The following is a 16235-nucleotide window of genomic DNA, read 5'->3' on the forward strand; positions in this document are numbered from 1 at the left end:
TTGGGTTTTGTTTCTTTTTTAAGACACTCATGTATAATAAACCTGAACTCCGCAGGCCATTTTCTCAATGATCTCACTCTCTCTTCCCTCCTCTCAGACAGGAAGCATTTAAAATAGCCAGAAAGGGAAAATGAAAAATTACTTATCTAATTAGGCAAGCTATTTAAAAAATTCTAGCAGCATCTGGGAAACTATACTGTGGTCATTAGTAAAATAAGTTTTATCTGCTAAAGAAATCTTAATTACGGGGATTTCTCTGTGCTGAGCAAATCATTCTAAGCATTGGAGTTTTTTGTCCAAGCAAAACCTGTCAAACGATGCCAGCCCATGTGGTGCAGCGGATTAAGCCACTCCCTGCAATGCCAGCATCCCCTATCTGAGTGCCAGTTCGAATCCTGGCTGCTCTGCTTCCAATGCAGCTCCTCGCTAAGGCACCTGGGAAAGCAGCAGAAGATGGCCCAAGTTCTTGGGCCTCTGCCACACACGTGGGAGACCCAGATGAAGTCATAGGCTCCTGGCTTTGTTGACGCCATTTAGGGAGTGAATCAGTTGATGGCAGATTTCTTTCTCCCTCTCTGTCTCCCTTCTTCTCTGTCGCTCTGCCTTTCACATAAATAAATAAAAATTTTAAAGAGAAAAAAACCTGTCATATGTAACCAAGTATACAGACAAATTTCTTAAGTCAAGTGAATTTTTCTCCAAGTGAATTTTGAAAAAAGAAATTTTGGAGAGACTTCTAGCATTGCTTCATTTTTATTGTTTAAACAAAGACATCAATAAAGCAACTATAATATACTATAACCAGCATTTGATAAAATAAATTTGATTTTAATGTCCGAATTGAGGAAGGACAATTTCAGAATTAAAACCTCACCGTACTGTGACTTTATGGCTCAGGTCTTCTTATCTTTCAGCAGAAGCTTGGGCAGGCCCTGGGGTGCTCTCTAGCACCTGGAAGCCACAGTCAGGAGAGTTCACAGTGAAGGGAATTCTGGGTCTCTCAGAGCTACTGCACCCAGAAGGGCTGGGGAGGTGCATCAGTGAGAGTGGATGCCCAGGAGTTCCACGGAACAGTTGGCCTGACAGGAACAGCTCGTGCTCTTTACTCCCCATTGGCCTTCCTCGCAGAGCTGAATGTCAATCAAAATTATTGCCTGGACAGAGACTCACCTGCAGGGAGCCTGGCTTTTCTGGACAGCAGCTAATGAGGCAGAGGGGGTGGGCAGCATTGCAGTCAGCCTTCTCCATCCCACAGGAACCCATCCTGCTCTCTCCCTGTAGGGCAGCCTCTTTCTCCCACCTGCCGCCTTCCTCCCCAGCTGCTTAGTCCCCGAGAGAAGCAGTAGTAACCCCACTGTCCTGAGTTAGCACACAGCTTCCCCATTTTATTGCCTGAAAAGTTTATCTATGAGTGGGAACCGGTTTTGCAATTTTTAAATGCATTTTCCAAAACTCTGTACACAAAACTCCCCAACATTTGCAAAAATGACATAAACCCAACAGGACGACCATACTTAGTTTTAGCTGCGAGAAGCTCCTTAAACACAGGATCTCGGTGAACTTGTCCTCATCTGTGCCCCATTTGTTCTCACCAGCGTTGTAGAGAATCTAGAGACAGGTGGGGGTTGGGGGGAGCCCGCAGGTCAGCCCAGGCACAGCTCTTCCTCTCTCTCAGGGAGCAGAAGGAGAAGAGTGTGAGCTTTGCTTTATAGTAAAGGTCTGAGATAATCTAGCATCGAAGCCTCCACTCTCCACAGACTGCAGTCTGCAGGTGGAGTGGCAGAGGGAGTGAGAACCAGCAGAGTCTGGGGTATCTTGAGGCACCTCCCTCAGACAGCAAGAGTAGGACGGTGCCAGATGGCACCATCTCTCTGTGCAAAGGGCTACTGACCTGGGCATCCTTTTTGGCCAGCTGCTCATCCACCTTCACACTTTCATCTCTTCTGCCCTAAACAGGAGTGAGGAAAACGTGAGAAGGACTTTCAAGGCAGGAGATTCCAACACTCAGCCCTCCAACCAGCCTGCATCCTGGAGGTTCTCACCCTGTGGGCACCAGGCAGCGCTGGGGAGCCAGGGCCTCGGGGCTTCAGCTCTGGCTCTGCCATTGGAGAGTCATGAAATGTGTAGCAAATCACACAACCCTAGGAGCCTCAGTTTTCCCCTCCTGAGAATTCAAAGGTTTTAAGAGGATAAAAGGCAAGGCATGGATTGGAAGAAAATATTAAAGGACTTGTACCCAGAATACATAAAGAACCCTTAGATCTCAATAATAAGATAATAAACCACCCAAAACATATGAGCAGACACCTCACCAAAGGTCAACAGATAGCAAGAAAGAACATGTAAAGATATTCAACATCATACAACACAGCCACCGCACACCTGTTAGAATGGCTACAACCCAAAACACTGATACTACCCAACACCGATGAGAACACAGAGCAACAGGAACTCAGTCATCGTTGGTGGGGAAGAAAATGTGACAGCTACTTTGGAAGACACTTTGCCAGTTTCTTTTCCTTCGTTTTTAAAATACAGACTTATTTGAAAGGCAGAGCGACAGAGAGAAAAGGAGACACAGAGACAGGCAGAGATCTTCTATCTGCTGGTTCACTCCTCAAATGCCCACCAGGGCTGGGAGAGGCTGAAGCCAGGAACCAAGAATTCCATCCTGGTCTCCCATGTGGGTGGCAAGGGCCTAAGCACTTGAACCGACTTCTGCTGCTTTCCAAGGAATATTAGTGGAAGTTGGATTGGAAGCAAAGCGCCAGGACTCAAACCGGCACTCATATGGGATTCTGGCTTAACCCTCTGCACCACAATGCCAGCTCCTGCCAGTTTCTTTTAAAGATAAATATATTCTTATCATACGGTCCAGCAATTGCAAAATTCCTTGGTATTGAGAATGGCAGGTGTATCATTACACATTTGTCAAAACCCACAGAACTGTGCAACAGGAAAGAGTGATCCCTAAGGCAAACTCCTGACTTTGTCTCAGTCTTCATTCAGCAAGTATACCACTCTAATGAAACTGGAGAAACTGGAGGCCACCGGGGGAGGGGCCTCTGGGAGCTCTCTGCACCCTTTTGTCCAATGTTTCTGTAAATCTAAAATTGCTCTAAAAATAATCTATTAAAAAAAAAAAAAAAAAACCTTAGCCGGCGCTGCGGCTCACTAGGCTAATCCTCCACCTTGCGGCGCCGGCACACCGGGTTCTAGTCCCGGTCGGGGCACCGATCCTGTCCTGGTAGCCCCTCTTCCAGGCCAGCTCTCTGCTGTGGCCAGGGAGTGCAGTGGAGGATGGCCCAGGTCCTTGGGCCCTGCACCCCATGGGAGACCAGGATAGGCACCTGGCTCCTGCCATCGGATCAGCGCAGTGCGCCGGCTGCAGTGCGCTACCGCGGTGGCCATTGGAGGGTGAACCAACGGCAAAAGGAAGACCTTTCTCTCTGTCTCTTTCTCACTGTCCACTCTGCCTGTCAAAAATTAAAAAAAAAAAATTAAAAAAAAAAAAAAACCTTAAAAGTGTCTCACTGACTCTAATGTTGAGGGCTGCGGGTTGAGTGTGCGTGTGTGGTGGTGCACAGGTGCTTCACATTACGGAAGGATGGGCGTCAGAAAGGGAAACCAGATTGCTTGGGTTATTCTGGAAATTATAGGCGGATGAACATTTGTCTGTAATGGCTAAACATGAACTTATTCCTCTACTCAAGCATGTCTGGTTTCTTTTCTGTGCTGCTGACATGACGCCATGATTGCTTTGCTGCCCTGCACTCCGCTCCGGTAATAAAAATGCTGATTATCATTGGTCCTAAAATAAACCATCAGGGCCATGTATTGATCGCCTTCTGTGTGCCAGCACTTCACTTGCTCTCCCACTCTCTTAATCTTCACAGCACCTTAGGAGGTTGCTACTATCAGAATCTTAATTCAATAGGCAGCATGGGATCCCAGCGGTGCTTGAGCCTAACTCCCTGCCCTGGGGCCTCACCCCACAGCTTCCCAGGGGTGGGTGGATGTGGGCTTGGGGTGTGCTCCATCCTGATGTGAATGGATGCACACTTAGGACCCATGATGACTCGGAGAGCGAAAGTCTGCAGCATTGGCCACAACTGAAACCCAGTGGCGTCTGCCTCACTCTGACAGGTGCTGAGATCATTATCTGGATTTTCTCACACACCAGGAGCTGCATGAATCAGCTGGAAGCAGTCGGTGAGCTACAGCTTAAACCACTTCCTCTCTCGCCCATCGGTGAGTACATCTCACCCTGGACTTCCCCGCCCCAAGGTGTGGCCTTGGTCACACGGTGATTAATGGCTTAACAGCTTTTCAGGATGGCAAGGATGAAGTTACAAGACAGTTTTCAAAAATCCTGAGACTGACACCATTTCTGAATTTAATATCCATCTCTGTAGATAATTCTTCCGTTTCATGCTTCCCACTTAATTTAAAAGCTAACTAAATATATATTCTGGGGCTGGTGCTGTGGCATAGCGGGTAAAGCCACCACCACCAGTGCCGCCATCCCATATGGGCTCCCATTCATGTCCTGCTGCTCCACTTCTGATCCAGCTCTCTGCTATGGCCTGGGAAAGCCGTAGAAGATGGCCCAAGTCCTTGGGCCCCTGCACCCACATGGGAAGATCTGGAGGAAGCTCCTGGCTCCTGGCTTTGGATCAGCACAGTTCTGGCTGTTGTGACCAATTGGGGAGTGAACCAGCAGATAGGAGATCAATCTCTCTCTGCCTCTCCTTCTCTGTCTATGTAACTCTGACTTTCAAATAAATAAATAAATCTTTATATATATATGTATATATATATATTCTTTGGAATCAGAAGAAAATAAACATAGTCCTAAAAACAAGACACTTAAAATGAAAATAACAGTTTACTATATGTCAGACGATTCTCAGAATATTTCCTAATATATTCAGAAACCTGATCAAAATGTTTTTAATTCATATACTGATCCTAATAAATTTTATAGTTGCTACATTAATTATGTATATGTTTATGATCTAGGTTAAATATTACTCCGCCTCGTGGCAACGTAAATGTAACATCAACAAATCATTTCAAAGGAAAACTGCAATCTCATTGTCTCTGGTTGGTTGTTTTTAAACTCCCTAAAAATTTATTATAGAGCAGGCAGCTTACTGGGGAGTCAAGAAGTAAAAAACACATCCTTACATCAGCCAAAGTCAACAAAGCTTTCCGGAAGTCACCAGATGTTTCAGAACTAATGTCGTCTCCAAGACTCTTCTTATATACTGAAAGGAAATAAGAATGAAATTAACCCTGGAAAAACTGTACAAAACAGAAACGTTTAAAAGCGAACACTGGAAAGAATGAGTGTCAGATAAAAGTAATTTTGCTTTTCAATTTAACATCCTCATGCGCTTCTCTTGCAAGAGGACACATTATAATGATTTTCGTATTGTGTGTTACGGTAGATGCAAAAGAACAGAAAGAATTGCCATTCTGGATCAAATCACCGCTGCTTTCATCTGACAACAAGAATAAGGCGTGGATAGTGGGAAAGCTAGGGTGGGCAAGCCGCTAGTTTGCCTTCTGATTTCCATTATCTCCTTCCACAGTAACAGAACCCTGACCTTTTTAGCAAGATATCATACACACAGTTTAAGAACCTACACAGTTAATAGCAGGTGTTGTGGTGCAGAAGGTTAAGCTTCTACTTGGGAGGCCTGCATCCTATTTTGGAGTGCTTGGGTTTGAGTCCTACCTCTGCGTGCAATCCAGCTTCCCACTAATATATATGGGAGGCAGGAGATGATGGCTCAAGTACCCAAGTACCTGCCACACGGGAAACTCAGATGCAGTTCCTGACTTCTGGCTTCAGCCTGGCCCAGCTTTGGGTGCTGTAGGCATTTGGGGAGTGAACAAGAGGATAGATGATCTCTCCCCACCCCCTGCCTTCCAAATAAGTAGGTAAATAAACTTTTAGAAAAAGCCAACTATCCAGTCAGTAGCTAAGAGATGACCTGCTTGAAGAACCTTGCCCAAATTAATGCTGTTTATTACACAGTGACTTCCTGAACCTGTTGAATCTTCTCCCATAGGGAATGAGCCACACAGAAAGAGGCGCAAAGACAAAGAAGTGAAAGATTCCCAGAAATAAGGCAGAAAACAGAAACCAAGAAAAACCAGCAGCCAAGGATAAATACATGTCTTGGACAGACACACGCCATGTGGTCAGCAGGGAAGAGAATGCTCTGGCTTGGTGTCAAGTGCACTAGAAGCAAAGGGGCAGAGGACCAGAGTTACTGCACTGAGACATTGCCACATGCAGCACTGGAGGTCTGACGCTGAGACAGTGGAAGAGCACTGGACTCCCAGGGCAGTGCTGTGTCCTGAATCTCTACAGATCTTGGCTAAACACGACTGAGACCGTTTCCTTCTGGATCTGCTAGGGCATCACTCATCTCTAGTCATCCAAGTAACCTCCACGCAATCCCATTCCATGTAGCCTTAGAGAGTTTAGTAGTTCAACATAGAAATTGAGGCTCTGGTAACTTTGAGCTATTAACATTTGTTATACTTGCAAAACACCATCCCGAAATCCTGGGACTTTCACTAGGCTCTCTTTTTAACAAGATTTATTTTTATTTATTTCAAAGACAGAGTTACAGAGAGAGACAGAGAGAGAGACACACACAGAGAGAGAATCTTCTATTTGCCAGTTTACTCCCCAAATGGCCAGAACAACTGGACCAGGCTGAAGCCAGGAGCCAGGAACTTCATCCAGGTCTCCCATGTGGGTGGCAGGGGCCCAAGTACTTGGGCCATTTTCCTCTCTTTCCCAGGCACATTAACACGGAGCTGGATCACAAGCAGAGCAGCTGGGACCCAAACTGGCGCTCTGATGTGGGATGCCAGTATTGTAGGCAGAGACCGAATGCTGGCCCCTCACTCATCTCTTCAGGTGGCAGCCTTCATGTTGAGGACATTCCTTCAATATACATGTATTTGAACTTATCTCCTGCTGTTCCGCGCCCTGGGGAGCGAGCAGGGAGCAAAGCAGACAACAATCACTGCTCGCATAGCATTTCCACCTGGGATTGCTTATACATGCAGTGGGCCCCAGGGAACTCACAGGGAACAGCAGCTCTTCTAAGAAATGCCAGCAAGTGGCATCTTTGGAGTAGAACATAAGGCTCCTGGGATGTTTCTATGAATTAACCATTGTTTAACTGAAATACTTTAAACCAGGTATTCCTACAATGCATCTACCTGTGCCCATTATTGAACAATTCTCTCACTTACTCCCAATTTACCCTTCTCTGCCCATGCCCGGTTAGGTTCTCCCTTGGCTTCCCCTGGTGGGGGAAGGCAGGCAGGAGAAGGAAGGAAGTGCAAGGACCTTGCTTGCTATTCACATCAGAGCCAACCCAGGGAAGCCCTCCATTCTCCCAGCAGTAAGTGCTGGGCTGCAGGCGCCCAGGACAAAGCACTTTGCACCCTTTAGTGGTAGCAGCTCCAGCCAGATGAGACCCTCTTTCTAGAAACTTAAACTCTCGCTCCTTAAGCCTCCCCCCAGAGGCCTGGAGATCCTAGCACGTGCCTGGTGATGTCTCTCTTCTGAACTTGTAGATTCTGGTCATCTCCACCTCTTTCCTTTGTCGCCCACTGCATTCCTTTTGTGTTTTTCAGTCCTCTCAAAGGCACTGAAGCACTTCTCTATATTAAACTTTCCCTGCTCAGATATCCAGTGCTGTTCCTATTTCTCTGAGCACTGATTAGTACATAAATAACAGAGCCACTGAGGTAGTCACCTTCCGATGAGAACTTCCCAGAGCAACCTCTCTAATATCCATCTTGGACTCAGTATACCCTCACTTTGGACTTCTCCCACTGCCAAAGCTCCGAGATGCACAATTGATCTTCTGATATACAAACATAGAAACCATGGCTCCCTTATAGCACTTGGAGAGGGTTGGAAGGGGCTGTTTTATAATAAAGAATCGGCCTGGTTCCTGGGAGATACCCCCCTCCCACTATGGAATTTCCCAATTAATTGGAGTGTTCTGGTTATTCATGGTGGGCCCCCTGAACCGCACCTGAGTTTATGGTCACACGAGGATGCTGAATGGAGGCTACTTATATCAAAAGACCAGTCATGTGATTAAAGGTTGAGGCTTTGAGCCATATGCTATTGGTCCAACATCTGGGGAGAGCCAGGGGCTGGATTCTGAGTGCAATCATGAGGACAGTGAGTCCATCAATCATGCCTACGTAATAACCTCCCATCAGAAACTCCAGATGCCAAAGACTGCATGAGTTTGCTGGCTAGTAATTATGCATCGATGTGCCGGGAGAGTGAAAGTTTCATATGAGACTCTCCCAGAATTCTCTCCACATGTCTCTTCATTTTATTGGCCCTAATATCTATCTTTTGTCATAAAACTGTAATTGTGGGGCCAGCACTGTGGCATAGCGGGTAAAGCTGCCACCTGCAGTGCCAGCATCCCATATGGGCACCTGTTCGAGTCCCAGCTGCTCTACTTCTGATCCAGCCCAAGTGTTTGGGCCCCTGTAACCACATGAGACCCAGAGGAAGCTCCTGGCTCCTGGCTTCAGATCGATGCAGCTCTAGCTGTTGCGGCCAACTGGGGAGTGAACCCGCAGATGGAAAATCTCTCTTTCTCGATCTCTCTCTCTCTCTCCCTCTCCCTCTCTCTCTGCCTCTCCTTCTCTAACTCTGCCTTTCAAATAAATAAATAAATAAATCATAAAAAAGCTGTAATTGTGAGTAAAGCAGGTTTTTGAGTTTTCTATCAATTGTTCTAGTGAAATATTGAACCTGAGAGCATAGTTGAGAACCTTGACTTTGCAGCCAGTTGGTTGAAAGTGCCATGTGGCCCGGGAGCACCTGAGTTTGCAAGCTGGTGTCTCAAGGGGCCAGAGACTTCACCCAGGAAGTCATTCTATCCCTGGGGGCCTAGGGTTCAAGCTGCACCACAGCCTTTTTTGTTTTTACATTGCTAACACGCTGCTAGGGTGATGGTTCATTAGGCTGGCTACACATGCTCCACATATTCCCCCAAATGGTTTGTCTGATTTCTCACACCAAAAATCACGAGCTAATCTGAGTGGTTTTTAACATATACTAAAAATACACAATGATTTGTCTTTCACATTGATGAGAGTAGTTGATTCAATTAGGCAGTGATGCTGATACAGCAGCTCTAGTATCGCGAATATAAAATGTTAATGCCACTGGTATGGGACAAATTCTAGCTCAGATAATATTCTAATTTTCCCTGACTATCCAGTCTTTGGCCCAATGTAGAGTCTACTTCCTTTCGTCAAGTCCTGCCTTCTCAAAATAGCTTATGAAGACAAGACAGGTGGGATTCTGGGAAAAGTAGCATTGGCTCATATACGTGTGGACAGTGGTAAAAGTGAGAAGAAAACAAGATAACCTGTATAGTAGGCCTGAGAAATTTCCTTCATTTGCCTGCTTGTCCTGGTTGTTAAGATTTCAATCAAGGCATCTTCATCTGTTCCAGTTCCCTAAGAAGGAAAAGGAAATTTAATTTTTAGGATACTTTAAAAAAACCCCTTAATTTCATAATGTCTTATGTTCTACAGAAGAAAAAACAGTTTTGAGTAAATCAATGTAAGATCTCATGTGCTCTAAAGTAATTTTCTAATTTTCTACACATTTTAGCATGAAAACAACATAATTCATCTGGAGTAAAATGACATCAAAGTTTTCAAGAAAATTTCCCACATTAGTGTAAAAATCAATGGGATAATTCTGGGAGGAAATAACATTAAGGAAAAAGCTGACATTATTTAAGATCACACATGATAATTTAATAAGATTAATCCTACTGAGCATTCAACCATGCTGCTGTGTTCGGAGATGAACTCTTTTATTTTCCCCCCAAAAAAACCCTTTTATTTAACGAGTACAAATTTCATAAGTACAATTTAGGAATATAGTGATTCTTCCCACTGTACCTGCCCTGTCACCCCTACTCCCACCCCACCCCCTCTTGCCTCTCCCATTCCCAGTCCCATTCTCCATTAGGATTCATTTTCAATTAACTTTATACACAGAAGACCAACTCTACACTAAGTAAAAATTTCAACAATTTGCACAGACACACACACATACACACTCACATAAAAAAACTGTTTGAGGACAAGTTTTATAGTTAATTCTAATACAACTCATTGAGGACAGAGGTCCTGCATGGGAAGTAAGTGCACAGTGACTCCTGTTGTTAATTGAACAATTAACACTCTTATGGATGATGTCAGTGATCACCCGAAGCTCTTGACAGGAGCTGTCTAGGCTATGGAAGCCTTTTGAAGGAGATGAACTCGACCTGGTTCATTCTTGCACTGCTGTGCTGGCTGGTTAGATAGAGCATCCTCTTCACACTGGGCGGTTTTCAGATCTCAATAATGTGTGTTCCGGGCCTGGTGGGCTCCAGGACAAACACTCTCAGCCTTGTTTATGCTGAGGTTACTGAATCACACTGTGACTCCAGGGGAAACACTGGCACCAGGATTTGGTCAACGCAGCACACGAACAGAGGAAACTGATTCTGCCCCTGTGTGGGAGATTCCCAGTTGCCCTCAATCGCTTTTGTCTTTCATGCTTAGTATCAGAGGCCCCAATCTTTAACGTGGCAGATAGCTTCCCAAATAAAGTCTTCTTTTCTCAGCTTCCTATACAGAAAGATCTATGCATTTTACTAAGTTCTGACCATGAGATGGGGAAGAAGTAGAAGAAGTAGCATGTGCATATCCTGGGAGAATCCTTAATTCTTTTCAGTTGACCCAAATGAAGATATACTGGCTGAATCTTTGCTACCATCTTTAAACAAGAAGTAAAAGCTGTGGACTGAAGAAGTCAGAAATTCAAGTTTTAAGGGTTCTTGATAATGTGGTGCCACCACATCCAGTTCTGGATTTCTTAGTTTAGTTTTTTTAATAAGATTTTTTTTAAAAAAAAGATTTATTTACTTACTTGAATGGCAGAGTTACAGGGAGATAGAGAGACAGAGAGAAAGAGAGAGAGGTCTTCCATCTGCAGGTTCACTCCCCAAATGGATGGGGCTGGGTCAGGCCAAACCCAGGAGCCTGGAACTCCATCTGGGTCCCTAACGTGGGTAAACCAGGGGCCCAAGCACTTGTGCCATCTTCCACCACTTTCCTAAGCACATTAGCAGGGAGCTGGATCAGAAGTGTAGCAACCGGAACACAGGAACAGGTGCGATGCTAGCATTACAGGCCGGGGCTTAATCTGCTGTGCCACGGTGCCAGCCCCTGGACTTCTTACTTCAGATTTCCTCTGTGTATGAGAGACAATTTTCTAATCCTTGTTGATAAATCTAATCCTTCTGCTTCACCTGCTGAGCCCTCCCACTGTGGCAGCCATTGAGGCACCCCATCCCTTCACTCACTTCCAGAGTCTGCGGCAGAGTCATGGTTGGCTAACAGCCTTGGGCTCTGCCACGGAGTTCGCACCGAGGTCACGTGCTCTACAGGCTGCTCTCAGCCAGTGACTGCACACAGCCGGGGCACTGGAGCTGGACCATATCGGCCAACATAAGGCTCATCCAAGGGGTGACCTTTGCTCAGGGGCTCCCCATGGGCCTGCCAAGGCCTCCTCAGGGTTCACCATACTTGGAGGCTCTTCCTATTCAAATCTGCTTCTGCCCGTCTCCCTTCCACAGGTGCCAGTGATGCACCACAGTGATGGCTTACCTACCCACCTGCTCCATCCGCTCTGTATCTCTCACTGGCATTTCCTGCCATAAATCCCAGGCATACCTATCCCATCTTTCCCTCTGCTTCTCAGATGCCCACACCTCTTCCACAGACCAGAAAACAGGGAAGGGAGACGGTGATTCACTTCCCGTCAGGCTTTGCTCTAGGGTCAGAAGGTACAGACCAAGACTCTGAGGCCACCTGCCTTTCAGTTAGATGGAAAAAGATAACAAACAAAAAGGACAAAAAAAATTAGACAAAATAATTTTGAGTGGTAACAGGTATAATAAAAAGATAAAACTGAAGGAGTTAACAGAAAATGTCTGGAGAAAAAGTGTTCCAGTTGGAAGGAATATCATGTAAAAAGATCTCAAAATAGGAATAAGTTTATAATGTTCAAGGAACAACGTAACAGAGGCCAGGGTAGCTCTGTCAGTGAACGGGGAGGAAGGTGGGTATGGCTGGGGAACAGTTATTCAATCAAACACTGATCTGGGTGTTTCTGTGAAGGTATTTTGTAGTTGCGCATATAGTTGAAGCCCACTAACAACTGATTTTATGTAACGGAGATTATCTTAGACATTCTATATTCTTCGTGAGCCTGATTCATTCTGTGCAATGCCTCAAGACAAAATGGTCTGGCAGCCTGCCCGGCAGACTGCTTTCTCTTTCTTCATTTATTTGAAAGGTACAGTGACAGAGAAAGAGAGAGTGACAGAGAGCGAGCTCTTCTGTCTGCTGATTCACTCCCTGAACGGCTGCCACGTGCAGAGCTGGGCCAGGCTGAAGGCAGGAGCTCAGAACTCTATCTGAATCTTGGGCCATCTTCCAGTGCCTTCCCAGGACCATTAGCAGGGAGGTGGATCAGAAGTGGAGCAGCCAGGACTCGAACCTACACTCTGACATGGGGTGCTGGTGTCACAGGCAGAGGCTTAACCCACTGTGCCACAAGGCCAGCCTCCTGCCCTTCAGATTTTGATTTGGCCAACCAGCCGTCAATCATGTAACAAGTTCCTGACCCTAAATCTTTCAATCAGCATATCCTGCCTACTGGCTCAGCGTCTCTGGGGGAACCGAGTTTAAAAGTCCAGAGACAGACAGGGCCAGTGCATACTGGATGAGGAAGGTCACGAAATGGCATCTATGTGTCCACAGCTACTGGAGATTTCTGCTGGAGAACAGCATATTCGGGTTTTTAAAATAACTTCATAAAAAATCATTTTGGCTTTTCTATGGAGAATGGAACTGAATTGGGCAAAGATGAAAGCAAAAGGACCAGTTAGGACATCAGATGCAGTTCAGGCAAAGGATGCTGACGACCACACGGACTGGTAGCAGAGCATTCTGCGAGAAGTGCACCCATTTGCAACCAGCATCAGTGCGGAACCAATGGCCTCGCTGACAGATCTGAGAGCATTGAAGGGTATGGGAAAGCAAGGAGCCAAGGATAACGGTAGGCCTTTGGCCTAAGCAATGGGGTTGATGACAGTGCCATTTACTTCAAATGGCAACAAAATAGAGAACTTGGCTCCTCATGTCAAAAAAAAAAAAAAAAAGAAAAAGAAAGCAAAATAAGGATGTGATAATATTCTTTATGTCCGGGGATATTTGGGCTCAATGTACCATGACTGCTCCCCCGATTTCAGAGCCATTCCACCACGTGGGGAGCACAGACCAGAGCAGCACCCAAGTGCACCCAGACCTCAAGCGTACACTGGCAGGAAGTGACTATGTTTGATGACATAGTCAATTCTGGGCAGAAATGGCTTGTGCAGGGCTCATACCTTCATGGACTTCTTCAGTTGCTTTGCATCAAACACTGCTGGTGGGGTCACAAGGGCTACCATGAGATGCTCAAAGTGGCCAGAGAGATCTCCCTTCAAGTCATCTTTCAGCTCCTGCAAGAAAAAACCCAGAGAGGCAAGCATGAGATACTCTTCCTTTCTCTTTCTCTGAAGTCACCTGGTGCAACATGAACGTGTGAACTGACATCAGATAAAAACGTGCCCATGTACTGGGAGAAAAATGGAAAAGTTGAAAGCATTCTGGTGGATACTAACCTACTTTTTATAATCACTGCCAGAATGTTCTGCTTTATAGAGGCTTTTTGAAGGAAAGCCCGAGGGGAAGGGTGCGTGACTGCTACGTGCTTGGGCTGGGGCGAGGGAAGAGGAGGAAGACAAGGAACCCTGGACATGCGCAGCCGGCTTCACGGGCAGGTGCTCTCTTCCTGGGACCTTGCATCTCGGTAGCTGCCAAAGGGATCCAAGGAGAAAGGAGAGGGCAGCACCGTGGTTGGTCACTGGGCTCTGGTGACAACACAGAGATAGGAGGCATCGGAAGCAGTTTCATGCTGACAACAGCAAAGGAAACCCTAAGTGTGGCGATGACATGGGCACTGCATATCGGTATGTCCTTTGGCCCTGTTTTTACACATTACATAAGCACCGTTTATCTCCCTGCCTAAGTCAGGCAATGAATGTGATTTTCATTTGCAATATGCAGAGGAGTGCTACCAAATACCCTTTTCATCCTGCTCTTGAGTATTTTCCTCCCAGACTGCTATAAGATGGGGGTGCGGCCCAATACTTCCAACACAGCCAGGGCACAGCAGGGACATGTCCCTGCAGAGACAGCAGGAGAGAGCCCAGGGTCCCTGGCTCTGCTTTAATTGTTCCAGAGTTTTTTCCTCTCTAAATGCTAAATTGCACTAGCATCTGTCTTCAACCCAAGACTTTGCAACTGAATCTTATGCCGTATACTCTGCCTCTGTCCATTGTAAGAAATGGCTGTGATCCTGTGCTCCCATTCCTCCTCCACATTTGGGAATACTAAAGACCCATAGATCATTGATATGACCCATATGTGAACGTGGTGCCTTTCCAAGAAGCCTGGTCATTCATTTAATGCAGCAAAAGTGTGCTGGGTACCTGCTCTATGCTGGGTATTTAGAGATGAGTCAGACAGAACCCTTACTCCTAAGATATTAGGCGCTCATGGGAAAAATAGAATTATTCAAAGATAAAGTATCCTTAATATCTGTTAAGTATCTGACAGAGGGAGGTCAGAGAAGGGGGTTTAACAGAATCTGGGGGCTGGCGAATACTCCCAGGAGGTGACACCTGAGCTGCCTGTGGATGGCCACTGCCCCCTCACCCCTCACCCGGACCATTCAATTGCCTGACTGCTCTTTCTTTCCACCCTTTCCCCTCCACAGCACCAAAGATAATCTTCCAGAATTAAAGATGGAGCTATATTATTTCTCTGCTTGAAAAGTTTCAATGGTTCTCTATCGTCTTTATGATAAAATCCAGGCTCCACACCAAGACCCAAGGCCCAGCATGTTCTAAACCTCTCTGTCCTCCCTCACTCCACACTCCAGCCACACTAGAATCCTTTTCTGTTTCTCAAATATTCCCAGCTTGTTTTGACTTCCAGGGCTTCTGCATTTGTTGTACTTTCTGCCTGAAGAGTTCTTCCTATAGATGGAGTAGAGCAGAATTTTTGGTGTTGAGTCTGGTTGAGAGCAAGGCAACAACGCTCTCTGATGTCTCCTCACCACCATGCACCAGGCACTCATCACATCACTCCATTCTATTTTTTACATACTGCTTACTTGATTTTTACACTATGTTTCTAACAGAATGCTAGCTCCATCAAAGAAGAGAGGAGCTACTTTTATGCCAAAGTGACTCCAATGTCTAGGATATATCCTGACACAGAGGAGTATTCAACACATAGGTATTGAACAAGTAAACAGTATAGAATAACCAAGTTGTACTTGTTCCTATATGGGCAATTTCTGACACTTGACAAGTTTCATTTGCTGCATGAATTAAACCTATTTCATGATTATTATAAAGTTAGGGGAGAAGAGATCATTTAATACAGAATTTGTCAGATAGCTGGCCAGATAACTCTTTAATGCGGGGACCATCCTCTGTAGGTTTACCAGTGTCTCTGACCTCTACCCAGCAGATGCTAGAAGTATCTCCCTTCTCATCCCACTTTTTTTTTTTTTTTGACAGGCAGAGTGGACAGTGAGAGAGAGACAGAGAGAAAGGTCTTCCTTTTGCCGTTGGTTCACCCTCCAATGGCCGCCGCGGCTGGCGCGCTGCGGCCGGCGCAACGCGCTGATCCGATGGCAGGAGCCAGGTGCTTCTCCTGGTCTCCCATGGGGTGCAGGACCCAAGGACTTGGGCCACCCTCCACTGCACTCCCTGGCCACAGCAGAGAGCTGGCCTGGAAGAGGGGCAACCGGGACAGAACCCAGTGCCCCGACCGGGACTAGAACCCGGTGTGCCGGCGCCGCTAGGCGGAGGATTAGCCTATTGAGCCGCAGCGCCGGCCCTCATCCCATTTTTTAACAAGCAGAATGTCTCCATTCATGTCAAATGTTCCCTGGGGAGCAAAATCACTCCTGACTTAGAACCTATGATCGAAGGCAACCCTGCTTATGGTACAGGTGAAGAAATAGGGCCCAGGGA

The 16235-nt window shown here is 46.1% G+C and overlaps 1 protein-coding gene across 3 annotated transcripts in view; it reads right to left on the reverse strand.

Moving 5' to 3' along the window:
• The window catches only part of ANXA3 (annexin A3), a 63920-nt gene that overhangs the window by 16247 nt on the left and 31438 nt on the right, over positions 1-16235 (reverse strand). For all 3 annotated transcript variants that reach the window (XR_009866568.1, XM_062198619.1, XM_062198618.1), the window contains exons 5-9: positions 13533-13646; positions 9444-9534; positions 5191-5270; positions 1892-1948; positions 1515-1608 (exon numbers count right to left, since the gene is read on the reverse strand). Coding sequence is in view for 2 of the 3 variants with exons in the window: in XM_062198619.1 (XP_062054603.1) it covers positions 1515-1608; positions 1892-1948; positions 5191-5270; positions 9444-9534; positions 13533-13646 (436 nt within the window). In the remaining variant the exon portion in view is untranslated. The remainder of the gene's footprint in view (positions 1-1514; positions 1609-1891; positions 1949-5190; positions 5271-9443; positions 9535-13532; positions 13647-16235) is intronic.

Source organism: Lepus europaeus, chromosome 8, assembly GCF_033115175.1.
Source record: "Lepus europaeus isolate LE1 chromosome 8, mLepTim1.pri, whole genome shotgun sequence".
Taxonomy (NCBI): domain Eukaryota; kingdom Metazoa; phylum Chordata; class Mammalia; order Lagomorpha; family Leporidae; genus Lepus; species Lepus europaeus.